Source organism: Eublepharis macularius, chromosome 1, assembly GCF_028583425.1.
Source record: "Eublepharis macularius isolate TG4126 chromosome 1, MPM_Emac_v1.0, whole genome shotgun sequence".
Lineage (NCBI taxonomy): Eukaryota > Metazoa > Chordata > Lepidosauria > Squamata > Eublepharidae > Eublepharis > Eublepharis macularius.
The window spans coordinates 29,084,382-29,111,954 of NC_072790.1; the positions used below are offsets into that span (position 1 = coordinate 29,084,382).

General features: G+C 41.3%; 1 protein-coding gene across 1 annotated transcript in view; it reads left to right on the forward strand.

Annotated features, from left to right (window-relative positions):
• Positions 1–3,585: 3,585 nt before the first annotated feature.
• The window catches only part of PCNT (pericentrin), a 96,355-nt gene continuing 72,367 nt past the window's right edge, over positions 3,586–27,573 (forward strand). Inside the window, exons 1-12 of the mRNA XM_054976385.1 lie at positions 3,586–3,618; positions 8,028–10,286; positions 12,215–12,307; positions 14,289–14,453; positions 15,799–16,054; positions 16,549–16,607; positions 17,868–18,042; positions 18,428–18,552; positions 22,437–22,548; positions 24,093–24,348; positions 25,428–25,515; positions 26,862–27,078. Of these exons, the coding sequence (XP_054832360.1) occupies positions 8,064–10,286; positions 12,215–12,307; positions 14,289–14,453; positions 15,799–16,054; positions 16,549–16,607; positions 17,868–18,042; positions 18,428–18,552; positions 22,437–22,548; positions 24,093–24,348; positions 25,428–25,515; positions 26,862–27,078 (3,769 nt within the window). The 5' untranslated portion in view covers positions 3,586–3,618; positions 8,028–8,063. The remainder of the gene's footprint in view (positions 3,619–8,027; positions 10,287–12,214; positions 12,308–14,288; positions 14,454–15,798; positions 16,055–16,548; positions 16,608–17,867; positions 18,043–18,427; positions 18,553–22,436; positions 22,549–24,092; positions 24,349–25,427; positions 25,516–26,861; positions 27,079–27,573) is intronic.

A 27,573-nucleotide genomic window follows, 5' to 3' on the forward strand; every position in this document is an offset into this window, starting at 1 on the left:
CAATTCTCAGTTCTGTACAATCAAGGAAAAGCAATCCTAAGCAGATCTACTCAGGTCTCACTGCAAATGACTATTCGATAAGAGTTATTCCCAGGAAAGTATTCTTAGGGCAGCACTTAAGGTTGCCAACCTCCAGGTGGGGCCTAGATATCTCCTGGAATTACAACCAGGACTATAGATATAGATATCGGTTTGCTTGGAGAAAATGGCTGCTTTGGAAGGTGGACTTTATGACATTATACCCCCTTCCATTTCCAAACCCTGCCGTCCCCAGACTCCACACCCAAATCTCCAGGAATTTCCCAATCTAGAGTTGGCAACCCTACTGACTGTAAACCTCCAATGCTTGCTTTAAAATCCCTTACTGTAAGGCAAGAACCATTAGATCATTCTGAAGATTTTTTCCTTTCCCAAATATATTACAAACAAATCTTGCAGACAACATGATTTTGTGTGAATTGTCACAAACTGAGGATGTGACACCATCCATGTCACCTTCTGAAACTGTAATTTCCTTCAGAGGAATTGATCTCTGCTGTCTGGAGATCAGTTGTGATTCCAGGAGAACTCCATGCCCTGCACAGGTGACCCTATCTGGTACAAAGTGTGACTTTCCCATTGTGCGGCTAAAAATAAAATAAACTAGGGGGATGCTTTGAAGTCCTATGATGCCCGGTGTGGAGAAAGAGCAGGAGGCATTTGCCTGATTGAGAGATACCAGAGACCTGAAATGAAGAACTGCAGAAGAGTATGGGGACAGTATAAGAGTAAACCGGAGTTAGTTGAGAAATTCCTGAGATCTGTTCCAGCAGAATGATCTTAAGCTCCTAATGCAGAGATGTCTGCTCTGTAAGAAGTGAAGGACTTGTATGTTGTCCATTGTTCCTGGTCTCAGGTTACAGAGAGGGCTTACAATAGAGTTAGAGAGACAGAGAGGAAGACACTCTGTACTGCTTTGTTTGATGCTATCCCTTTGATGTGTCTTGCTCCTGGGGAGCTGCTCTGGAGAAAGCCGATGTGTTGGTGAAGCTGAGCAGGACGCCCAGGGAGAAAGCTGCAGCTGCCCGCCCCCAAAGATCGTTGAGAGCAGGCTTGTGACTGGAGGAACGATTTGCAAAAGCTACTGCGGCAGCTGACTTTCTCTGGCTCTTCAGGCAGCACTTCTAACAGAGAGGGGAAGGACACTGGGACTTCAGTTCCCAGGAAAACTTGCAAAAACAATCAAGTGTTCTACACGTGAAAAAAGTTACTTGTAGCTTGGCTCTCAAGGAACTTCCTTCCTCCTCTTCTTCATCATCTCCCTCACGTGCACATACATTCTCCATCTTGCCACTGGGCTTTGCTCTCTGTATTCACTAGTATCCTAGGCTTAGATAATATTAGATTCTCTCTTCTTTCCTATCCTGAGTGGAGTCGCTAAATAAACAGACTCTTGTTTTTCTGTACTAAGTGGATTCTGTGTGAGTTTATTTCCTCACCAGCACGCCCGCACAAATGCTTAGCTGTGCTCTCTGAATTGCTCTGCTTTACTTACTTACATTTATCCTACCATTGTCAACATGCTGTAATAGATGAAGGGAGCTTTTGACTCTTGAAAACACATACACTGAAAATCTTATCGATCTCTAAGGTGCTGCTGGACTCAAACCCTGCTGTTATACTGAAAACCAACATGGCTACCCACCTGAAACTGCTCAAATCCTGTGGCCAGTAATGAATGCTATCAATATACTGTATATCAATGCCGGGAGAGTTTCAAGGTGGGTAGTCACGTCAATCTGTAGTAGCAGAACAAAATTCAAGTTCAGTAGCAATACAATTTTCCAGGACGTAAAGTTTCCTAAGTCAAAGGTCACTTTATCGGGGTGACTGAGAGGGGACTCATCAGTATCCCAGTACAGTATCCCAAAACAGGATTCAGCAGTCCAATTAATCAAGGCAGAAATGCTGGCAAAGTAGAAGCGAGTTTTGACTTAGGAAAGCTTGTATCCTGGAAGATGTTGTTGCTCTTTATGCTATCGGACTCGAATTTAATTCAGAAGTAACTGTATGAATCTCTTTGAACAAAAATGAAATGGAAGCTCCTGGTACCTTAAAGAATAACAAGCTTTTATTCCAACAGTGTTCCTCATCAAATGGATTTGGTGAGTCTTCACAGCAATGATTATGAGGTTACAAAGAAAAATATTATAAACAGCAGAGAGAGCCATGACATAAAGGAAGTACAGGATGAGATGTAAGTAGGTAACATTCAAATGTGATCAAGGAAAAAGCAGAGACCACATGATAATGTAATTTTCCTAGCTTTATTAAACTGGTTAGGATCTGTAAGCCTTATCATGTCAGTGAAACCTCTTCATTCACTGAGAATGTATCTTAAAATAAAACTATGGCTGCTTTCCCTCACATTGTATAATGCACTTTAGTGACTGTTTGCAAGTTTTTTTTTTCTTATTTACTATAATGTACTAGGCATTGCTTTAAGTATAATCCTGATAGGTAGATCTATGTTGTTTTATGTGTCAGCGGTAGAATTGCTTATACTTTGTTTCAGCATTTCTTCAACTCTGTATTGGAGTTCTGCTGGTTTTAAATCTTTGCACATTTGCATTATCTGCCCCATTACATTATTTACTGAAATATCCTTGAAATTGACTGTACTATTTGACATTGTGTAAAGTTAATAATGCTAGGAAAAGTTAAAAACAGTAGGAAAAAAGGAAGACCCAAAATGAGATGGCTTCAGCTAAATAAAGGAAGCCACGTCCTCCAATTGGCAAGATCTGAGCAAGTCTGTTAATGATCGTACTTTTGGAGGTCTTCCATAGGGTTACCATAAATTGGAAGCGATTTGACGGCATATAACACGTACGCACACTGCCTTAAAGACTCAGTGAGAAACACAGAGTATAAGTAAAATAAATAAATAAAATGATTGCCAAAATAAATAAATAAAATGATTGCCACAGTGCATTCTCCAACCCGTGTGAAAACAGCCTATGCTAGCCTATGAGGCTCCACCACTCTTCGCAAACATTACAAAGGCTTGAAAACCCGGAAGACACCTGCATGCAGCTCCCTCCTCCTCTTATCTCTAATTGGCTGCCCATATTACAGAGACGGGCCCCGATTTGAAATTCAGCCTATCAGCACTCGACGTGCCGCATCCCCGTCATCAGTAGCGATTTGTTCGCCGCGGGAAAAGCGGCGGGAGAAGACAGGAACAGAGCATGCGCACTCTGTCTCCTCCTTTTCTCCTACCTTGGAGAAATCTTCGAGGCAATCCTCAAGCCGCGGCAGTGGGCGGGGCTAAAGGACGCTCGGCGGCGCCTATTGGTTCCAGAAACCGCCGATCTTGCAAGAGGCGGGAGCAACGCTTTTAACGGACTGGGTTTCTGATTGGGCAACAAGTTTAGGCAGGAGAAGGGGCTCGAGGGAGGCCATTGGCTGAAAGTTTCGGTTTCGGGTAGCGCTGTGGCGGTTGGAGGGGGCGGGCCGCAAACGGCTTCCTGAGGAGATTTTCAGCCTCGCCAGGTAGAAGCGAAGAAGCAGTGGCGGGGGCGCGTGTGCGGGAGGCCGGCTGGTCGAAGGTGGCGAGGGCCGGTGCTCAGTCCGCAGGTGCGCTCTCCGTGCGCGGTTGCCTCGTTCGTTTGGTCCTGTCAGTCCGGCGTTTGCCTTTGCCTCTCGGGCGCCTGCGAAACAGCTCCCGGCCGCCCGACTCGCTGGCTGGAAGAGCCGCTCTCCGTCAGGTGTGAGGGAGGCAGGCTGGCTCGTAGGCCCGAGTCTCTAGCCCATCGCAGCTGCCTTGGGAAGACCCCGCTTGCTCTGTGAGACGAGCCCTCTGCGCTTGTCCCTTCTTGTAACTTTCCATTTCTGTATTATTATTATTATTATATAATTAATATTTACTTTAAGCCCCGCCTTCCTCCCCAAGCAGCTTGCCCCGTTCTCCTCTTCTTTGTTTTATCTTCACCACAATCCTGTGAGGTAGTTTCGGATGGGTACCCGTGTCGGTCTGCAGTAGAAGTAAGATCTGGGTCCAGTGGCACCTTAAAGACCAACTAGATTTCCAGGATGTGAGTCAAAGCTTCCTTCATTAGATACGAGAAGGAATGGAGACCCTTGATTTATGATGTCCCAGCCGGCAGAGGGGTGTTGCAGAGCAGGTAGTCAGGATGCAAAGGTAGGGTTGCCAGCCTCCAGGTAGTGGCTGGAGATCTCCCGGAATTACAACTCGTCTCCAGGCCACAGAGATCAGTTCACTTGGAGAAAATGGCTACTTTGAGGGGTGGACTCAATGGAATTATGCCATGCCAAGGTCTTTTCCCTCCGCAAATCCCACTTTCTCCAGGTTTCAACCCCCAGATCTCCAGGAATTTCCCAACTTGGAGGTGGCAACCCTATATAAAGGTATAGTGCAAAATGCACCTGTGCATATATTTTCATGTTTGGGGTGGGTAGCTGCATTGGTCTGCAGGAAACTTGTATAAAAGCTTATACTCTGAAAATCTTGTTGGTCTTTAATGTGCTACTGGACTAGCATGGTGTGAGGTAGGTTGGGCTGAGAGGCATAACTGGCCCAAGATCACCGAATGAAGTTATTTAAAATATTTACATCTCATCTTTTCCTTATGGTGAATGGTGGCTTACAGTAACAATTTAAACATTGCAAATTTCAAACAACAACACAAAAATATCCATACACATCCCTCAAAGATGCCTGTTATTAGCCCATTAAAAGCCCTGGCAAATGAACAAGACTTTGCAGCACTTCTTAAAGACCTCCAAGTAGGGGGCTCTGGTCACCTCTTCAAAGAGCCAATTCCTCAGATTGGATGGAAAAGACATGATGGGGGGGGGGACCCATTGCGCTATAAATAAAATGCTGCTTCCTAGTGGCTTTGAAAATCGAGGTGAGCATTACCGTTCTTCTGGTTTCAGCAGTTCACTCTAACAACTCTTTAAAAGGTATCTCTGAAACGCCATGATTTCCCAGAAACAAGTACCCAAAATGGGAAAAGCATTTTGTGGCCCCTTAAAAACAGATGCTTATTGTGGTGTAAAAGTTTCTTTTCATTCAAGGAGCAAGCTCCCGTCCACAACGTTTTGTGCTACATTCAGGGTGCTGTCCTATGTGTTTGAATAAAGTGGGGCTTGGATGCCCTGTAAACTTTTTTGCCTTTATCATGTCACTGCCTACTATTTCTGGTAGACCAAGCTAGTGTAGTTACCTCTCCACAAATGTATGGACATTATTTGGTAAATAGGGATAGTTGGGGCATATATTTTAAAGAAATCTATTATGTCTGTCTTTGTTTTGCATGCTGGAAGTGTAGAAGTTACAGAATAGTATATTTTCCACAAGAGGGAGCCTTATATTTGGCCAACACAGATAGGTGTTCCTATAAGTGATTACTTTTCATCAGACAAAATATACATTGGACTCAGACTGTATGTTCAAGGTTAGTTAACCCTTCATGGTTGCAGGTAGATGAGAACTGTCAGGGCAAAAACTGGTGCCTGTATCATGTCTGGATCTGAAGCCCTCTTGTCATAATCACAGGTTATGGGTACTGGTTATATAATGGGGAGGAACAGCACTCATGCAGGTAATCAAAGGCATTATCTTGTTACATGCTAGAGTTTGAGCCATTTGCCAAGTGGTTCAAAGCTTGACAAAGCTATTTTAATGCTATTTACTTCCACTCAGGATGTTGATAGGATATAAGGTTGCCAGGTCCCCTTGACCTTCCGGAGTGTGGGGGAGAGGGACCCCCGGCACTCATCTTGTTCCTCTCTCGTGCACACAAAGCACACGTGTGCTCCTGGGAATCACAATGACGTCTCTTCCAGAAGTGATGTCATTACGCCTCCTGGGAGTGTGTGCATTGCACATTGGCTCAGGAGGTTTTTTGTCTCCTAGACCTGTTCCCTGGGGCTTCCCCCCTCACCAGCAAGGTGAGTAGTGGTGGGGGGCAGAGGCTGGGAGTGGAGGATCCCCTGCCCCTACTGGGGGATCTGGCAGCCCTAATAGGATAGCTGCTTCCCTTTGCTTATGTACATGTGAGGATTTTCCTGTGTGTTACAGATGCTGACTGCCTAACTACCAACCTGCCTAACTATCCAGCCTCTTTAGGGTGCTTGGCAGGACTGTGTCAGTGCTCTGGCACCTGCTTGGCAGCACATCCAACAGCTGGGGGCGTGCAGATCCAGTAACCCAGTACTTTGATGTAGAGCCAGGTTATTCCATCTTGGGGTGTGTGTGTGTGGAGCAGATGCAGATATATACTCAAGGGCTGGTAGCTTCTGCGGCTTACTTTTCAGAGAATAAGTAAGGATGTGGACAGTCTCCCAAACACGAGTAAGGCTATATGAACAAGGTGTACAATTGAGGAAAGGGTTGTTGCTGTCCTGGTACCACAGAAGATGCAAATGTGTAAAATAGTATGTCCTTTTGGAGTTACTTAGATTGGTTGAAAATACTCAGTTTTATCTGTTCTGATTTTTAGGGAAAGTTAAGTATACATCTACACATGAATAATAAAACCATGTTATAGTCTGTCCTTGATGAAGGCGAGGTTAAGAACAAGTTTATATACTCTGCTTCAAATCCAGTGGAGGTAGGAGGAGGAACTGTAAATCATACACTACGTTAATTTTGATTCCCCCTCAGCAGGCTGAGACAAGAGGATCTAATTAAATGCTACTAAAGAACTATCTTCCATAGGGTTTTTTTTGGTACAGCTATAGAAAGCATAGGTATGTCTTTTCTCAGGCCATGTTGTAATTAAAGTGTGGAGTCTAATAAAATGAAATCTGCCTTGAAGTTTCCATGATTACACACCACTGTGGTTCTGCAGTTGTTTTGTTTGGGGTATGAAGGCTGCAGACCAGCCTTGGCTGAACTCCAGATACATGCAAGCCATGATAATCAGTTACATCAGGCTTTGACAAATTATCTTTGGCTATAGGAGGAGACAGCCCCCAAATTTAGAAGCCAGAATTATTTTTCCAGTCTGCAGGGTTTTATATTCTAGTGAATATATTTCGTAATTATTGTCACCACAAAACCTAATTTTAAACTCTTCACAGCTTCATATTTTTATTAAAGCTGTGACAAAATTGTAGTATGTAAATAAATAGGAGGTAGCCATGTTTATCATCACCCCAACAAAAAGCTAACATCTAACCCTACCTAACTTCTTCCCCATTTCTCAAATCATTATAGTTTTAAAAAACTCTGCTTAATGCTGCATGTTGGAGCTAGGCTAGAAAGCAACTGGTTAAGAAACGAATCCATTTACTACCACTGAATGGTGTAAAGTTAACATATAAACAAGCAATAACAAGAACTTTGTATGTATTTGTTATGTTATGGAGAGACACTACAATAAATCGCTGAAAATACTATGCGCAACAATTAAATTTTTAGACTTCATGGCAACCTGGCACATGGGATTTGTTGAGCCTTGAGTTACACTACCTAAATGCATCTTATCCCTGTAATAACTGCAGTGTAAAATATGCCCTGAAACATTACAAGATATACCTTAGTGCTTTAGTGAGAAATAGCATATGCATTGTGTTTATATAGAGTAGTTAGCCTTCCAGAAGATGGTCACCAGAACTCCATATGCTGTTTTTTAAAATTTCCTGAAGTTAAAAAAAAAAGTTGGAGATTGAGTGTGAGAGCTACTCAAAAGAACATTTACAAAAATATTGTATGCCCACCAAATAGGCTGCTGGAGTAACCAGAAGCAGGAATTGAGTTTAATCCGCACTCCAGTGGAAAAAAAATAAAGCATGTGGCTGGGGACATCTTTGGGCTGAGGGCCTACCCTGACACTATGTGGATCAGCCCTCATTGACTGAGATCTATTAAAGATAATTCAGTTGTTCAAATGAGAGAAAAAAGCTAAAATATAGAAGGCTTTAAACCTATTGAAGAAAAGTAATTGTTATGCAATAGTTTCAAGATTTAGTGATACTGGAGCTAATTTTTCTTTTGTAACCAACTCACTCTTCAGGAAGAAGAAGCTATAGAGCTGAGAAATTCTGTGAAGATGGAGAACCAGGGTTATATAAAAGAAATGGAAAAGAATAATGAAAATAACATTAACAGAAGATTGCAAAAATTGAGAGCTGAGCTGGAAGACTGCTGTAGGCAAGAGACTTTAAAGTTAAAGGAAACTTGTATAAAAGAAGTATATACAAAATATAAAAATGATCTTGAGCAGTTAAAAAAAGAATTAAATGCTATTAATTGTGAGGGAGATGCTCAGAGTTTGAATATAATTGTTAATTTAAATAATAAACTACAGGCATCAGAAGCTTATAGCTCCGCTTCCTGCAAGGAACTTGAAAACTGTATCGAAGACTTTGTGAGGAAACACTCTGAAATTGATTGGAAATACAGAATTTTGGTAGAAGAACTTATGCTACAGCTTACTAATACCGAAGAAAGGGCAAGAGAATCAAAACAGGAAAAGGAATGTTTAAACGAAGACATTGAAAAACTCAGCTGTTTAATTCAGGAATTAAATGACAAAGTCCTTCTTGAAACAGAAAAAAACAAAAATTTACTTTATAAATATGATCAAGAAATGTGTGTCTACAACATAAAGTTAAAAGATTTGCAACAAGAGAAAACACTGTTACAGGAGGTGTTGGGGAGGCAGAAGACAAAACTTGAAGAAATGGAGAGTACACTGTGCCGGTATGAAAGTGAATTGCATTTGACCGATGGGGAAGTAGACTCTTTGCATGATTTCAGAATAGACACTTTGAAAAATGCGTTGGAAGATGCAAGGCAGAACCTAAGTAAAGTCACAGTGCTAAAGGACGCTGAAAGCTTTGAATCTGATTATTACTTAAAGAATCATATAGCAGAACTAGAGCTGGAGGCTGTTACTGAAAACACAGAAAAATTAGTTCAACATTTTGGTTCCACATTAAGGCAGGAGCAGTCAGACATATTTAACAGTCCTGAACATTCATTCCCTGGAAAAGATGTGTTTAATACATCTAAATGCAGAGATGTTTTAGAACCCAGTAATGGCAAGGTATTTAGTTTTAATGAGGAAATGCATTCCGACACTTTGCTACAAGAGACTTTAAATGAAACTGAACTTAAAAAGTCTACGGCTTTACTTTTTTCTGGGTATTCTTCACCACAGAATGAATTTGAGGAGCAAAACAGTATAAATGGTCATCAGATTGACTTTGGGATCAGAGACACTGGCCTGATTAAGCAGCGCAGTGAAAAAGGATTACTTTTTGACAAGGCTTTTCAGGAAGCTGGAGAAGAAGCAACAGCTGAGGTTACAACTGCACACTTAAAAGAACAGGAGGCATGTGTTGGTTACGATGAATCTCTCAGCCGAAAAATGGAGAAGGAGCTAGAACCAGAAAACAAAAGAAAGCAGGGAGATAACAGTGATTCACTCATTTGGGTTCAGGAATTCAAGTGTGCGATGCAAGACTTCAGATCTCATTCATGGGAAGAAATGGTAAAGGCCCTCCAGCAGGAAAAAGAAAATTTAATGATGCAGTTGAGACTGCAGGAACAATTAGTAAAAGATGTTCAGGAGCAAAAGACTGCCTCTGATTCTGTGACCAGTGAAGTACAGTCTCTATTCGGACGACAGTTGACAGTTTTGCAGAGGCAAAGGGATCAAATGCAAGCCCAGCTTGATAGCCAGATGGCTAAGAGCAAGACTCTTTTTGAACTTCTTGGTCAAAAAACGATTGTAGAAAAATTCTTACTAAAAGAACAGGAGGCCTTCAAGACTGAGATCGGTATCAAAGAACAAAATTTGTCATCTTTACTTAAGGAAAAATCCAACTTGGAAGAAAAACTTCTTACAGTAGTGCAGCATCTAACAGAAGCTGAAAAGGCTTTGGAGGAAAGCGTTAACAAAATAATGGTTCTTGAACAAACTGTTGAGGACCTTAATGTGAAAACTAAAAGCTTGCAAGAATCAAACGACTCTGAAAGACGAGCCTTTGAAGAGAAATTGGAAGACAGCAGTTTAGAATTACAGAAGCTTAGCACTGAAATAACACAGAAAGAAAAGGAATACATTCAGAAGGAAAACGAGTTGAATGAAGAAGTGGCTTCTTTAAGAAATGTTCAGTTGGAACTTGAAACCCGTCTGGAGGAGACTCTGAAGAACATAAAAGAGATGCAGTTGGAGTCAGAGAGACTTCACCAGGAAGAACTTAGTAGAACTGAGTCTCTTTATCTCTCTGAGCTTTCGGATATAAAATTGCAGCACCAGAAGATGGTAGGTGTTTCTCCAGACGCAGGGCTATTTCTGCTTTTATTCGCAGATCAGTGATAGAGGCCTGTATGCCCTGTTTTTGGCCTCCCATAGCAACTGGTTGGCCGCTGTGTGAGACAGGATGCTGGACTAGATGAACCACAGGTCTGATCCAGCAGGGCTCTTCTTATGTTCTTAGGATACGATGATTGCTTTCGAATGCCAGCATTCTTTTTAGTTTTGCATTTATATTGCAGAATTTAACTGGAAATGTTAGATATTTTTCCTTATTGTTCACTAATAAGCATCTTAGAAGTGAGCTCCAAAATCAAATCAAAGCTGCTTGCAAGAGCTCTGCCAATTATAAGCAAGAGAATTCGAAAAGCTTTCTAAACTTAAAAGTAGTTTATTCCTTAAAGTAAGTTCTTTTTATAAACCATTTGCTAAAAAAGTTGTAGCTTTAAAACTAGCTGTTCTTGTTTTGGTGACTTTACTTGAGCACTGCTCAGGTGGTAGTAAACTTTTCTAGAAAGAAGGGAAAGGTTTGCTAACAGGCCTGGAGAAAAATGTCTTGTCCCTTTAATAAGAGAGTTCAAACGTGGAAATGGGCAGCTGAAGCTTTTCATGGCATGGAGGAGAAAGCATCACCTGGTAAATGACATCTCTCATGGATGAAAGGCCATATGGACAGACTAGGGGAGGAGATACTGCTGACAGATATGGTGATGGAACAGCCAGGTGAGTTTCCCAGCCTGGGAACTGACCTCTCTGTCCTGAATGGTAAACTTTTATAACCTAGTAGGAAAGTTACAGTTTCTGTGCATCTCCCCACCAGGCTGGAGAGTCGAGAAGACAGAAAAGTTTGGGCATGACATGGCTTTTGGTCCTTCTATATAGTAACCCATGGTTATACGCGCACAAGAGCACATTTGCATGCACATCTTCACACACGCACACATGGAGACAGCTCCTTTTCAGGGTTCCCCTTACATGTGACAAAACAGGCATCGCCCAATCTGGAATTTGGGGTGCTGAGCCCAAAAGCCCATCAAATCTCTTTAACCAATAGAGAGGCATCAACAAATCAAAAGGATGCTGTTGGTCTCTATTTAGCTTAGTAACTTTTCTCATTTTCTTTGCCTGCATCCTAGTTCTGTATTATATTTACTTTAGACATGTACCTTTTTATGAATAAAGTTGATTTAGTTAAGATACATTGCCTTAATTCCTACCTCATGTTCCCGAGAGACTGCCAACGCTGCCAAAATAACCCTTGCACTACTGTACCCCTAGAGAATTGATAAGAAGCAGGGGGGGGCAAGTATCCAGGGATGGTGGCAGACTACCAAATGAGGACTTCAGCATCTCACCAAACAGGAAGTTGAAGGGTAACAAGACTGGCTTCTAACCCCAGTCTTCCTGCCAGGGCTTCTTGCCAGTGGGAGGATCTTGCTGGGGGGCTGAGTGAGGAACCATTACAACATCCTGTTTAAAGGGACAGGACATTCCCCCCCACTCCCAAGGCAGTAGGCAACCTTAAGCAGAAAGCAGAGAAACTTACCCTAGAGTCGCATATTTATTATTACTGGAAAGGAAGTGAATGGATTGATTTCTAGTAGAAATCAGTTCTGAATATGTGTTTTGGTTACGGTATAAATTTGCCTTTTCTCAGTATAGTTCATTTACATACTTGTGTGAGTTTTAGTCTGCACTTAGTCTGCACTTTTGATGTTTCTGCTCAGAGATGTGGAGACCATGCAAAACTCTCGACACGCATACTGTCCGCACCAAAGCTCACAGCATATTTATTTTTGATATTCACTTGTCCAGAAGTCCTAGTTAAACTAGAGTGTGAATTGACCTTTAGAGTCTCTGTATTAGCAGATAAAAAACTGATGGGCTTTTAAGATATTTGGGATAACGAAACAAACCCTTTTTATTCCTTTTCTCAGATAGAAGATCTAAATGAAGAAATAAAAGAGAGCATAGAGAAGCAGAAACAATTGGAAGTGGAACGAAAAGAACAGATTGGAATAATCAAAAAGGTATTGGAGGAAATTACTTCAGTGAATGGCACTAATTTGATGGCACTGGATTCCATGAGTGCAGTAAAACCGGGCTGTTTTTTCTTGTCAGTTCATGCCTGTATCAAGGAAATACAAGAGAGGCATTTGCCAGTGGATGGTCTTTGCTTCTGTTTTTATCCTCTGATGTTGCATTTACCAGCTCAGGGTGGACTAGCTGTCCAAGTATAGAAAGATATCACCAGGCTGCAGTATAGGTGTGTCTCATATGCTGGGGTTCAAGGACTACGAAAAAAAATCTATCTGGGAAATACATGGGATGAGCTACTGTCAGTCTGGGTCTGGCTGGAGGTACAGATCCAGTCCAGTCTACTGGTAAAAATTTGGGGCAAGTTTGCAAGTAAATCATTCTTAAAAGGATTGTCATTAATGTCGGTAAAGTTTAGTCAAGACTTCAGAAGGGCCAGGCTAATGGAGAGTTTCAGAGTGTGGTGTAGGTTCAGCCTGACTAAAGGGAGACTCTTCTCAAACAATGATTCAGGAGTGTCCTTTGTGGAAACAGAACAAAAGAGTATTTCCAAATAAAGGACTGTTTGCAAGTAATATTGGTTTCCAGTTTTAAACCTTTCCAATTGCCAAAACCAAAGATACGCTTAGATACATTAGGATGCCACAACTTGCTATTTGTCTCTAATGCTGTTGATATTTTGTCATTATTGCTTGAACAAATGGGGACTTATGAGACTTGCGGTGGGGGAATCCCATCCTTCCCTGCCTGCTTGCTTGCCCTCTGTGACCTAGCCTGCTTGCCCAACACAAGTAGCTCAAATGGCAGTGGAGGGGGACAGCGGCTGCTCACTCTTCTCTGAGTGCCATGCCGTTGTAACCTTGGTGGCTGAGGGGCGCCCCTTTCCCACCTGCCCACCTCCAGTGTCACTGGTGGTAGCGGGAGCAAATGTGCCAGTGGAGGGATTGGAGACAGCTCCTGCTCATCCTTCCCCATTCGTCTCCAGCACTGCAGAAGAGGAGTTGGCAGTGGTGGTTCCTACTCCTCCCCCTCACCTGCCTATCAGCTGTATGGCTGGCAGTGCTTGAGGTGGCATCTCAACAGCATCCAGGCCCACTGTCAGGCTCAGCTAGCTCCTCCCTGCTCAGTGCAGCGCTTGCACTGATCACAGTCCTCTGTTTGGGGTGTGTGTTTAAATACCTCTTCATTTTTGTACAAACCTTGAGGGTGCCTAGACAGTTATACACCAAATAATAAAACATATATAATGCATTTTCTTAATATAGTAAAGTAGGTGTCAGGGTCTGCAAGTTAGATCCCCAGTTACTTCACTAGACACTCCAAGAGTCCAATTAAAGCTTCTTTATTAGAGATCCATCAGTATCAGTGCACTCAGACTACAGCATTGGCAGAAGTGACGGAAAGGGGGAGAGCAATGTTAGTTACAGGGCAAGGTTCCTGCCCTGAGATAAGGACCGTTAGAATTTAGGCGCACAGGGCCTAGATGGATGGATGGGGTAGGGGGAAGGAGAAGAGGAGGATGAGCTCATTCCATGTTTCAGGGAGATATGGCCGGCACTTCAAGGACACTTTCCCATGCCAGCCGAGAAAGTGAAAGTAGCCACCTGCAAAATAAGCGATTCACAGCTGCACAGTTATTCTTCCACACACTCTCAGAGGCTCAGAATATAACAGAGTACAATGGACATTCATGGCAGATAAGCAGGGGGCATCTGACAGTAGGTTTTGCTAGCAACTTAGCATAAGAAAGTAAGTATGGCATATATTTACATTCCCCTCCCCCCACATTTTTTTTAGTTTTTCCCCTCTGGCTCTAAAATTTCCAGAAATTGAAAAGCTGTAGCTTCTCTAGATAAAGGAATTGGCTTGTCTACTTGAGTGAACTTTTAATAATCTACATTATATATTTGCTTGCTTGCAATATTTGTATTATGTTTTTCAGCTGTAATCATTCTCATTTAATTGACCTTGTAGCTTCATGAACGAGAACATGACCGTGAAGTGGCTGAGCTAGTTATTCAGCATGAAGATGAAATGAAACAGTTACACATGAAATTAATGAAGGAGCAGCAGCAATTGTTGGATGAGTTGCAACAGCAAATGGAGACTGTACATGAAGAAGAGATGCAGCAAGCAGAGGTACAGTGTTAACCAAACTAAAAATTCTAAGGTCTCTGGCTGCTAAAAGCTAGGCCATTTGTGTTTAAAAAGGCATATATGATAATACCAGATACTTTTAGAAGCATAATACTAAATATGCTTATTGTTATAACAAAGAATTTATGATCTTCACAAAATCCAATTGATGTTTGAACATGGTTTGTTCAAAATGCCTGTATATGCTGAGCCAATCCACTTGATAAGTTCAAGTGATTTGCTCACAATAAAAAATTAGCAGCATTGTGAGTAATTCTGCCTCGGTTTAATGGCAGCATTCAGTATTGTGGCTTGTTAGATAGTTGCTGACATTGCATGCTTTATTGCCGTGCCCCAGATCATCACGTGATGCCTGTCTTCAAAGCAGCCAAGTTAGGTTATACTTGTGGCTTTGGTACCTCTAAGGTTGGCAGCAGTCAGCAGCATTCTTCCATCTTCTCTTCCTCATGTTCCAGATAGCCAGGAATCTTTCCTTTCCTGAGAGGGAGGATGGGGGATAGGGCAGGAGTGGGAAAACATTGTAGGATCACATATGTGCAAAGTATTTATGATCCAGTTCCAGGCATTTTTTAAAACAAAACTACAAGCAGTGGTGATCTGAACTTGAAAGGTTCATTCTTGGTTATGTGGGTAAAAATTGGCTATCTGACCTAAGCCTTTTGAAGGGCCAAAAGTCAATGGATACCATTATACCAGGACTGCAACATGGGCAGAGCAGACTTAGAATGACAATTGATCCTTCCCTAACATGGCCTCATTTCTGATCCCTATTGCGGGATTAAGAGGCAGAGTCTGGAGTATCACAAGGCTACTGGGCAAAAGAAGAAGAAGCCGCTGCCACTGTTAATGGGAAGGATTGGAAGTAGAGGAGCTGACTGTTGCCACCTGTTTCTCCTCTTAGGATTTGCTTGCCTTAGCAAGCAGCTTGTTCTGGTTTCCATAGCAGCCAGCCTTTGACTCTCCCAGTGAGACATCTTGATTGCCCTCTGATGGGGGTCTCTGCTTGAACAAGGTAGCTAGGATAGCATTTCAGGTTAGCCATCTAGGACTCCCAACAGTTATTCCCTGACCAGCCTGGGACTCACTGTTTCTTGAAGACCCTGGCCCTGGGGATATTCTGCCAGCAGTATTCATAGGTGCCCTGTCTGGTTTGCAGCCTGAGAATCTGACAAGGGGCTCAGAGCACATGTCTAGTAAGTGTTTAAAGATGTGCTTTTTGTAAAATAAAAACATTTAAGGAAGCATGTGGGACTCATGTTGCTTAAGAAGTCTAAATTGATTCCTAATTTTTTTTAAAAAATTGTGTTGTTGCCTTTCTTCATTGTAGGCTCTACATAATCTTAAAATGGAAGCTTTAAAATTAAGTTCAAATAATGTACAGACATCTCAATTGGAACTGATGCAGAATAATCTGAGGAAGGAGAAGGAAATTGCTCTTGTGGAATTACGAGAGATGCTCAATGATAAACATGCTCAAGAATTAGCAGTTCTGCAAAGCCGGTGCCAATTTGAGCTGGAGCATATTAAGGCGCAAAATCTGAAGGAAAAACAAGAAACGACTTTGAAGCATCAAAGTGACCTAGGTATATAGCTGATATATTTGAGCCTCATGTTGCAGATAGACCAGTTGTTGGCTTGTTCCTTTGCTAGTTGGCAGTTGAAGGCAAAATTATAGTTGCCAGCCAGTTATGGTACATCATACTTTCAGATTCATTGTTTGTTACGTTTTGCTCAAGAGGTGAATTAAATCTGTGAGGACCTGTGTATGAAAGTGCTAGTGAATAGTGATACTCCTCGGCAAAAAAGTCCAAACAATTAAGGAGGATTATCTCCCCTGGCTCCCAGTTGAGAACAGCAGGTGGGTCCCTGGCTACTGGTGGATGGAACTGAAAATTGACTCCCCCCAATTTACTGCCTGATTAACTCAGATTGCTTCATTATAGAACAGGCCCTGAAGGTAAAGTTATTAAATGCTTTATAGTTAAGCCAAGTAGAGAGTTCGCCTGGTAGGTATACGTTGTATATAGTAACAGATACATCTGATATTTTATACTGTTGAAAATGCTTCATTTTTCAGATAAAGAGAGGGAAAAAATAGCGTTGGAAATGGAGGAAAAACATATCGAACAATTAGAGGTATTGTGTGCAACTTGTTGCTTTAATAAATAAAATTGCCATAGCAATTAGTCAGTTGATTTAGAGTTCCTCAGAATCGTCTTTTTGTCTCTTATACCCACCTGCAGAATGCATATATTTGGTTCTTAGGCATTCCACTATAGAAAAGCGTCTACAATATGCTCGTGGGAGAACGATGCAGATAATGTAGGTCAGACTGCAAACCTGTGTCAGGTCCACTATTGCTTGCATACCTTCATGTCCAGGGGTGGTAATACAAATGCAATGACACTACTTTAGTGTATCTGGATTGTGGTGAAGTGGGCCTATCAGCTGTTGCCTGTTTTGCCTAGGTAGTGTCTCTAGGCAGGTGGCTTCACTTATCCCAACTTTACCACCTGCCTACACTTGTGTTTCTGCTGCTACTGCTCAGTACCTTCCTTTAAGCTCTGAGTGTGCAGTATCAGCTTTAATCAAGCTTGTTGTGAAGTGTTGGTTTAAAATCTAGTAGCTTCTGCACAGTTTCTTGGTACAGGGGTCATAAGGATGGAAGGTAATATGAAACTACTAACAAGTTTCTTTAAAAGTGAACAGTTTATTAAGAAGCACAAGCTAGTTACATTACTACTACCAGCTGTTTTAGCAACATGAACAAGTGGCTTGATTAAGAATGCATGCTTTTTCATATCTAGGGCTAGCCATTTAACCCTTTTCCATATTAAGTTCTTTAACTTAATTAACTTATGTTTTACAACATCAAGTAAAGAACTCAGAATGTACTCTCCTTATACATATGTAAGAACCATATTTAAAACATCTGAAGCATATGTAAAACTGTGAGGAAGTCACTTTGTCACATCCCTACACTATCTATAGTCACAGGTAATTGCATTCAGTGGTGTCGTCTCTTAAAGGCTGGCCTTAATGGTGCTGAATACAGAACCCCTGGCTTCCCAAAACAGAAAAGTTATTTTACAGTTGCTAAAGAACTGAGTGTAAGATTCAAGCTGAGATGTTGTCTTTCTTCTCTAAGAAGGGTGTTGCTTGGGAAAAAGCACACAAGTGTCTCCAAAAATTCTCAAGTTTGGGTTTTGGGTCCTACCCAGAAAGCTGCCATTGTTTTGGAAAGGGTCATAGAGTTGCAGTTGATAGGGAAGCCCAGGAAGTTGGCTGGAATGGTGCAAGAAGACAGATTGGAAGAATTACTGCTCTCTGAAAGAAAAAAGTCAAGATTCTGTGTCCAAATTTTTAATGATAATATAAGCCTTCATTTCTTTTTAGAGACTTAAAAGAGAATGGGCGTTGAATACTGAAATCAGTTGTAAAAACATGTCTGAAGAGTTATCTGAAAAACATCAGACTGAGTTGAATGAGATGGAAAGGACCTTGAAATCAGAACTTGAAGAATTAAAAGGAAAGCTGGAGAATCTATCACTCGAAAAAGAACAGGTTGAAAGTAGGTATTTTTATTTTGGAAAAAGTCATTTTTGTGAAAGAGCTTTTATGATGGCTCAAAATGTAGAGTTTAATCTATTTCATTAACACGTGGGTGTTGTTAAAAACACGCCAATAGTTAGTAGAGTTTGAAGCCTTCTTCCCTCTTTAAGTGGCTCTTATTCTTATAGAAGAGCCACTTAAGAAGGAAAAATGCTCCGTAGGCTAGAGGAACACTCCTTGGAGGATGGTTGAATCCACCCTGGTAGAAGCAGTACCTGTACCTTTAAGAAATGAACGTCCTCTGAGATCTCAATAGCCATTTTGTGTGGGTGGTGGATGGGGGTTATTTGGTGTGGTTTATAATAAAAGGATCTTAGTTAACTAAACTCAACATTATATTGTAGCGGAGTATAAAAATTGGGAAAACCAGCATCAGTTTGCCATGATAAAGCTACAGACTGACTGTGCCCAAGAATTGCAAGATGTGAAAGAACAAAGCAAGAAACGTGAAGAAGATCTACAGCAGGAGGTTAATATGTATACTTTCATGCCTATAGATACTGTGAAAGCGCTTCATCAAATGTTCTTTATGTTTCCAGTGTAAAGGAGTGTACTGCATAATGATGATGATTTTTTTCTTGAAGATGGGAATACTGTCATGTGTTCTGCATGAGTTTGGCCAAAAATTAACATTCAGAAGAAAACGCTGCGTGGAAACTTGTATGTGAGGTTATAAAAAACCAGCATGGTTCTTGCATGCCTGATTTTCTGCTAATGAGATAACATCTAGAAGCATCCATAGCAATGTCTGGCACTGTCTCATCTCAGACTCAGAATGACTGCTGTCTGCAGAGGCAGCAATTTGACCACAAATTTTGCAAGACCTGCAGAAGAAAGTACTCCCTCACAAATGCTTCTAACAGATAGCTGTTCTGTGCTGCCTGTTGGTGGCTCATAACATTACTTTGGGTTCAACAAAAAGCTTGTTTGATAGGATCTAATTGATCAATCTTTGAACTTAAGAACTTGTTTGTCAAATGTTTTTCTGATGAGTGCCAAAAATGAACTCTGGCTTGGTGCAGTATTTACATTTATAATTCGCCTTTCTCACTGAGACTCAAGATGGATTACACAGTGTAAGTCAGTGCAATAAGTATGATGAGACACACAATAAGCAACAGAATAGGATTAGAGTTACTGAAATGTGAAGCAAGGTGTAAGTGTTAGACATGGTATGTTAAACAAGTAGTAAATGGTATTACATACAGTGTTATTTCCTGCTGCTGGCAGGACGCTGTTGCAAGATGGTGGTGGAGGTAGGGAGGGCGGTTGGAAGGGCACCGGGGAGCCAGTCCTCTGGGGACACAGAAGGTATAGCTGTGGGACATGGTCTGAGAAGGTCACTGAGTGCCTTTCTAACCTATGTCCCATCCTGAGACATGCAGGTGTTGGAGCTAGGAAATTAAACCCCCCTTCAACACTGATGTTGTGCAATGCCAGGTCCATAAACAATAAGACCAAAACCTTGCAAGACACCTTAGCAGCAGTTAATATGATCTTTGCTGTAACCTGGATCGGCGCAGCTGATATTAGATATGTTGGCAGCGTTTGATACGGTCGATTACGATCTTTTGACCCACTGCCTCGCCAATGTGGGGATACAGGGGATGGCACTACAGTGGCTTGTCTCTTTTCTCCATGGTCAGGGACAGAGGGTGGCACTGGGGGAGAAATTGTCATCCTGCTGACCACTGGTTTGCAGTGTGCCACAGCGGGCAATACTCTCCCCATTGTTTAACACCTACGTGCTCTCCCTCATCCAGTTAGTGCGAAGTTTTGGACTTGGGTGTCACCAGTTAATGCTGATGACACCCAGTTATATCTGCTGATTTGACAGCTGGCCTGGCTCAGCCCTGGATGTCCTGGAGTATGCTTTCAAGGCTGTGACTGGATGGTTGAATCAGAGTTGGCTGAAATTAAATCCCACGAAAATGGAGATCCTGTACTTGAGTTGCGGATGCGTAGGTTTGGGACCCTGGCTTCCTGCCCTCGATGGGGTGGTACTCACACGAGTTCCGAGGGTCAGGACCCTGAGGGTGACCCTAGATGCCTCCCTGAAAGTGGAAGCTCAGGTTGCCGCTGTTGCCAGGTCTTCTTTTTTCCATCTTCGACAGGCCAGGCAGCTGGTCTTTCAACCTGCGACTTAATTTCAGTGATCTAGGCAGTGGTCACCTCTAGGGTAGACTACTGTAACGCGCTCTATGCAGGGCTTCCCTTGAGTCTGATTTGGCGGTTACAGCTGATCCAAAATGCAGTGGCGCGTGTCATCACTGGAGTGCCTAGTAGTGCACATATAACACCGGTGCTGCGCCAGCTGCACTGGTTACCTGTGGAGTACTGAATCAGATTCAAGGTTTTGGTATTAACCTATAAAGCCCTATGCAGACTGGGACCTGCGTATCTTCGGAACTGCCTCTTCCCATATTTGCCCCAGAGGACACTTTGATCTGGAGAAAAACAGCTATTAATGGTCCCTGGCCCCAGGGAGGCCCGCCTAGCATCGACTAGAGGCAGGGCCTTTTCGGTCTTGGCTCCAACCTTGTGGAACGCTCTGTCTAATGAGCCCAGGGCCCGGCAGGATTTGTTATCCTTCCACTGGGCCTGTAAGACAGAGCAGTTCTGCCAGGCGTATGGTTAATGCTGGGCAGGGCCCCCACCAGCCGAATTGAACGGGGCCCTCCCTATCAGAGCATCCACCCCAAAAAATCTCCTTAATGTATTTTCAGTGACGGTTTGGGTGTTGGACTGAGGTAAACTATGTTTGTGCTGCTTTGTTTTTTTAAATATATCGTATTTATTGGGATTTTAAATTGTGAAATGTAAGTTTTAAAGGCTATAATTGGAATCTGCCCTGAGCCTGCAGGTGCGGAGAGGGCAGAATAGAAAATGTAAATAAATAAATAAAATAAGTAGAAACAAAATGTACTGAGAACAAGATAATGTATACAGCAACGGATAGCACACACCATATACCGTAGTAAAGTCCTCAGATCTGTTCCCTTCTTTGAAACGTCATCCGAACCATTCTGTTATAATACTGCTGTCACCTTTATAAAAATGCCCTCTGAAACAATTCTGTTGCACATAAGTTGTCGAATAAAGGGATGATAGAAGCACCTTTTCTTTGACCCCTTCCCAAATTCTAAACAAGAGATGAGGGCCTCCAACATAACAGCTTGTTAGGAGTGATAGTTTTAGTGTGAAGTTCTCCATAATTCCTAGTCAAGAGACCTTGAATATGAAAAAAATAGAAAGATTGAGCTCCTTGTGAAAGCAAGCCTTGTTTTTCTGATGCATGTAGTCAACGTATTAATCTCTTTGAAAAAAGGGTCATCTGTTATGTAATAGAATAACTGTTCAGTTGGAAGCTGCTCACTTTGATGAACTTCAGAACTTTTCTGAATAAGGGAAAATCTGCCGTCTCAAAATGCCAGTTTGTTATGGTGCTGGAAAGCCAGTTGGGTAGATGCAGGTGTTCTGTCTTCCACTTTCCTGGATTTTCCACTTTCCTGGATTTTCCTTTGAGGTACCCTGGGTGTTTTGCTGCATACAGTAGTGTAAGCTGCTATGATGAGTTTATAGTGGAAAATCAGAATTGTAGGAAGGAAATAAATTCAAAGAGCAGAACTTAACTCCAGAAAGAATTTTTTACTTTCCACTGTCAGCTACTTAGGGTTCCCAAGTTCTCTCTTACAGTAGGCAATCCCTGCCAATTCCCTCCTATGCCCACCAGTGCCTTTGGTATCTGCAGGAGAAATTATAGAAGGGAGAAAGGACAGGAAAAGGTGCCACTTCTAGATTAAACCAGATGCTCTGCAATTTTTCAGAATCTCTATGGTAAAACCACAGAGCTTTTGCAAAAAACTTGTGCATCTCCACAAACATGCTGGCGTTACTTCTGGGCACACAGGATGATATCAGCACATTGCTGGTGATGTCATGACGTTGACGACAAGTAAGATAAGTCTCCCTCTGTTTGCTGAGGGGACCTTGCAATACTCTAGCCACTCCACTCCTTAATTATAGAAGGATCCTATAGGGAATCATATGTGGGACTTAAGCCAAGTTTCTCTTAGCATTCAAACAGTCTCCCATTGGGTCTATAACATCTGCCTCCTTGGCATTTTTAATGAGAAATAGTCATTGTTGTCAGTGAGCTTGCTGTGCTACGACTAAGGCAGACATATACTGTCGTTTTCCCTAATGAATTGACATACGGACCCATCCCTCTCTTTTCACGTCCCTCTTTTTTTCATGGAAGGGTTGGGTCGTGGTTTTTGCTTCAAAGATCTTGCATCTCTGCCAGTGCCACCGTGCTTTCCTCACTACAATACCAATTTATATCTCCCACAGATAGAGAAATGTCAGGCTGCACTTGAAAAACTAAAGGCAGAGTCAGAAGAAGAAATCAAACAACTTTGGTATCAGTTGGATAGTGCACGGGCAAGTCGGCAAGAACTAAGTGGTAAGTTTGTATTTCCAACTTATTAAAACTTAATTGTAGCCAATTTTCTGTCTCCTTTTGAATAGTAGGTTTCATTTCTGTGCTATTCAGATATATTTGATGCTTCATCATCCTCTATGAGTCTGTCTGTATAACTTTCGAGTGCAGATATTACCTAGCCTTGATTGCTGGAACCTAAATACAGGGATAGGCGAGTTTTTTTCCTGGTGCACGATTTACCTAGTTCTACCAGGGGACTCCCTGGCTGTCTAGAGATTCCTTTGGGATATTCAGTTGGAGGACTCCAACACCCTTGCTGAGTCAGCCTTGTTTGGCCACGCTCCAGGACTTCGTAGCAACATATATTACAAAGGGTAGGAAACTTGTGTTCTGGTTGGTAGGATTGAGTTAAGACTATTGTAATGGTCAGATCATCATGTGCTCAAGGTTCATTATCAAGTTAAGATAATCTGTTCGGGGGGTTAACCCTTTCCTTCTGCAAGGACATGGGGCCATTAGGATCCTTACCCTTGGAGGCTTAGGGATCCATTGGGATCATGAGTTTTCGGGAGAATTTTCAGATTTATAGCAGCGCTTCTGTTGACTTCTTCGTGATGGCCTTGAATCAAGGCTTGCAAAAACAACTGACAAGATTTTTATCCAGTGCTATGTCCCTTTGTTTATTCATTTAAAATATTTGAAAAGCTCTTCTTTTGTAGATCACCTGTTTGCTGGTACATTAGGGGACTGGAGGGTATGAAATGGGTCAGGAGACAGTTGGCACAACATTGGTGAAAAACTTTTGCTGACTCATAATGAATGTAACTATAACTTCCATTTGTAGGCTTAAGAGTTGCTAGTTATGGCCATGAAGCCACCCTCTTCCATAGCTTTGTCTGATACTTTGCCTAATTTGTTAGCTGGTTATAGTGGACATCTGGATGATTTAGATTGATTTTATTTTCCTATGGCTCATTCTGACTGATTATAAATCAACTTGAACTTGACATAAGGTGGAACGTAATTTTTTCAATAAAATCAATAACCACTTCATTGAGGTTCCTTCCCTCTGTCTTCCCTATTCCTCATTGTAATCTTGTTAGGGAAGTTAGATTAAGAGATACAGGGTTAATAATTGAATTTAATTCCTAGGAATTTGAACCCAGATCACCCTATTGGAACCCCAGCATGCAATTCACTGCATCAGCTTATCCCCCTGGGGATGTATCTTTACTGTAAACTGAAACTGATTTAACAGTCATTCACTTTTCACTGAGTGCTGTGGTTTTGTGACAGGGGGCTAACTGACAAGCTGGTATAGAAATGATACAAATTTATATTATAGATGTGCCATCATTCATTCCTGAAACTTTTACTTTTAAGAAGAAATAAAAATACTAATAAGAAACACTAATGAAACTGGTCAAAGGTTTCCTGGCACCTAAGAGTGTATTTTTCTGTTGTATGCTTAGTCTTATTTGTCTTCTAAATAATCCTGTTTAATATAGACTAACATATTTAAAGAAAAACGTGTCCTCTTTACCACCACCATCCCTGCCCTCTAGAGTTAAAAGAACAGCTACTTGCTCGCACATCACATATGGAAGAAATGGAAAACTTGAAGAAAGATTTTCAAGTTAAATGGGATAAAAAAAGAAGCGAACATGAAAATGAACTGGAACAGTTGAGACTTTATTTTGAAGAGAAATTAAAGGCTCTGGAAGAAAACTACAGAGAAGAATTAACAGTGCTGCATCAGAAGCTACAAGAACAATCTCTTTTGGAGATTGAGAATGGCCAAGATGAACATATGGATTTGGGGTAATGCCAAAATTTAATGGTATATTAATATGAGACATCCTCTTCTCTTCAAATATTAAGCTCTTAATAAAGCACCCTACCAACCTCTCTAACAGGGTCAATATTCACTTAGGAAAGAGCTTGAACAGAATCTTTCTTCACTACATCTACCAAGGATATGAGAAGAAAGGGCGGTTTTTGATTACAGGGTATATAAGAATTAGGAAATGTTTCTAGCAATGAGAGCATAGAACTAGCTTACTAGGGAGCCTGCAGTCTCTTTCCTTCAAGGTTTTCAAGAAAAGGCTGTTTAAGGGAGTGTCTCTTGCATGTCTTTTACATACTGCTTCATTTAGCCCCATGGTTACGGTAAGTGGACAAGTCACGCTGCAATCATGAACATGCAGTGCCAGCTATCCTCATATACAGCCATGTTGTCAGTCCCTGGCAGTTAGGTCCCTCAAGCCCTCCACAGTTCACATGCTGGTGTTCCAGTTGAAGCAGCTTTATTGAGATCCGTACAGTACAGGTGTTCACCCGAAGGTGCGGAAAGTGACAATTCAAACAAAGGTCTGGCTATTATAGGAAAACTTCCTGCCCTCTTGGGTCCGTTGGCATTCTGGCGTGAAACCCCCAGAGGGATTGCATGGGAATACAGTAGTAGTTTAGACTACCTGAAGTACAAAGCACAATATCCCAGCCTCTGGGAAAGTCACAATGTTTGCTGTTTGCAGCTTCTCCCGAGGACACTTGCTAGAAAACTGAAAGTACACATTTTCAACTGATAATGGAGGGGCCCACTGGCTCTCCTGCAATTAATGTCAGCAGTTAAGACACTCTCATATGAGTATACAGAATACAGTACATAACTTTGGCAAACAGCAGTGATCAGTACAAAAAGCAGAATACGATCATGACATGTATGCTGGTGTACGTGACACATGTTGGGCCTAATGCTTACTCATGTGAATAGGGACTATGGCTTCTTGAGAGTAGAACATAAACAGGTCCTAAGTTTGCAATTCAGCATATAATTAAATCTATGCTGTATAAAAATTAGTAAAGGTTATCCTTCAGGAATTTTCTTTCTCTCCATATAGCCCATCCGTCACACTCTTAGAAGAGATGACTGAAAAAGAGAGACGGGATCTCTTTGAACAGCTGACTGTGCAACTGGAGCACCACAAGGTAAATAATCAGTAAACCATATAAAGTTATGTTTTAAAGTCTATGTTGTGTAAAAAAATCATCTACTTTTTTCTTTCCAGAAGAATTCCTTCTTTACAGAGGTCGGGCCTCATTGAGGTTTCTATATATTTGTCAAGATATTAGTAGTAATAACACTGCATGGCTGACTTAAATACACATTTGATGTTATCTGTTCATTGCTTGAAAGGTTTCATTGCTATTTATCAAAAAATGGTCAGATTGTTATGAATATTGTTAGGGGAGATTTTTTAATAGTACTCTGCTTCCAATTTGTACGTCCCCTACTACCATTAACCTATATATATTTCAAGACACCAAACACAGTGATTACAGAGGAAAAATGGGTTTATTATTTATTTCAATAACTCGATTACACTGCATCCATTAAGGGGAGACATGTGTAAAGACCAGTAGCAATGGAGGGCTTTAAATACTCTTTAAGTATTGATTGTTTACAGAATAATAGCTATTTGTTTACAGAATAAAAAATCAGAGGTTAGGATGAAACCCGGTCAAAACGGCGCATACACCTTGTCAAAATGACGCTTTCCCCCAGAGAACATGACATCTGACAAGTTTGAATGATAAATGAATTATACAAACATATAAGAAGCTAGAGCCATGTATCTGATATATTCCTTGGGAAGAAATTCATCCAAGGCTAAATCTTACTTTATTTAATTAGAATAACCAAAACAACAAAATGTTTACACATTGCTCCAGTGACCTGTCTCCACCAGAGGACACACATGTAACAAGCAGGATAGAAGGAATGTGACACTTAGAGCAAGGCTTTATTACTTGTTTACAGATTTCTGTGTCAGTAGCTAGAGTGTATGCTCAGAATAAGATTTTATAAAATTAGGCCTAAAAATTCCCTAACAAATATGTAGCAATAAAGAGTGGCAGACCAAACTTGCCTCACCTTTCTTGTGTCCAGCTGATTTTGCTCCATTTTTTCAACAGTTAGTTTCACTTCTTCTGTAATCCCTAATACATTTTGTCTTGGTTTTCTAAATATTCTATACTGATATTCCAAGATGCCGTTAAACATCTTCTGTTTCAGTTTTATTTCAGTTGGATTCCCTTTCTAGACTGCCAAGATTGTCACCAAATTTAAATTTAGGGATTTTAGTTTATCGTTGAGTAATAATAATGATTTATTTGCTAGTACTTCCATAAAGAAGTATTTGTAGCATGTCTTTCCCTGAAAAATTGCTCCCAGTCTCCATGTGAAAGGCTTGCACAGTTAAATATTACAGATTGTTATACACTGGAAGTTTTAAATGCTTAAGTTTCCTAATTATTTCACATTTTGACTTTAGGAAGAACTGTCCTGTTTACAGCTGCATTTGGATAAAAAGCACAAAAATGAGCTAGAGTTGTTGAGATCTTCTCTTACACTTCAGTACCAAGAGAATCTATTGAAGATGAAGATGGATCTCTCTGATAGATATGCTTGTGAAATTGAAGAATTGAATAGAAAACACAGCTTAAATCTTGAACAACTCCGTGCCAAGCTTTCAGAGGAGCATCTCAGAGGTACAGCAATTTTATCTTATGAAAAATCGTGAACTCTCAATTGACAAAAATGACATTTGTAAGGAAGAGGCCTCTTGTATAGGGTAAATTTAAGAAGCTTTGCTTCAGCTGTTCCATTGTCTTCTGCATTTGCCCCTTTGAAAATATATGCCCCAGTCAAGCTGGAGTTCCTACTTGAATGGTGTTCTGAAGATGCACACCTGATTTCATTCCAGTGTCTGTCTTTATAGGAGCTACTGCTCTGTGTTGCATGTTGCATTTTCTTCCTCCCTTTGAAACAGTTGCCAACAGCCTGGAGTTAGTGTCCTGTCCCTTTAATAGAAGCTTAAATGAGGTATTAACCAGGTAGTGTTACTTCTTGCCATGAAAAGCTTCACCTTTCCATTTCCACTCATTAGACCTCTGTTAAAAGGACATGACTTTTGTTTTCCAGTTTGCTGGCAGCCCTACTTTGAAAACAGAGTGTGGGCTAAGTGTTAAGCATAGTTATTATAT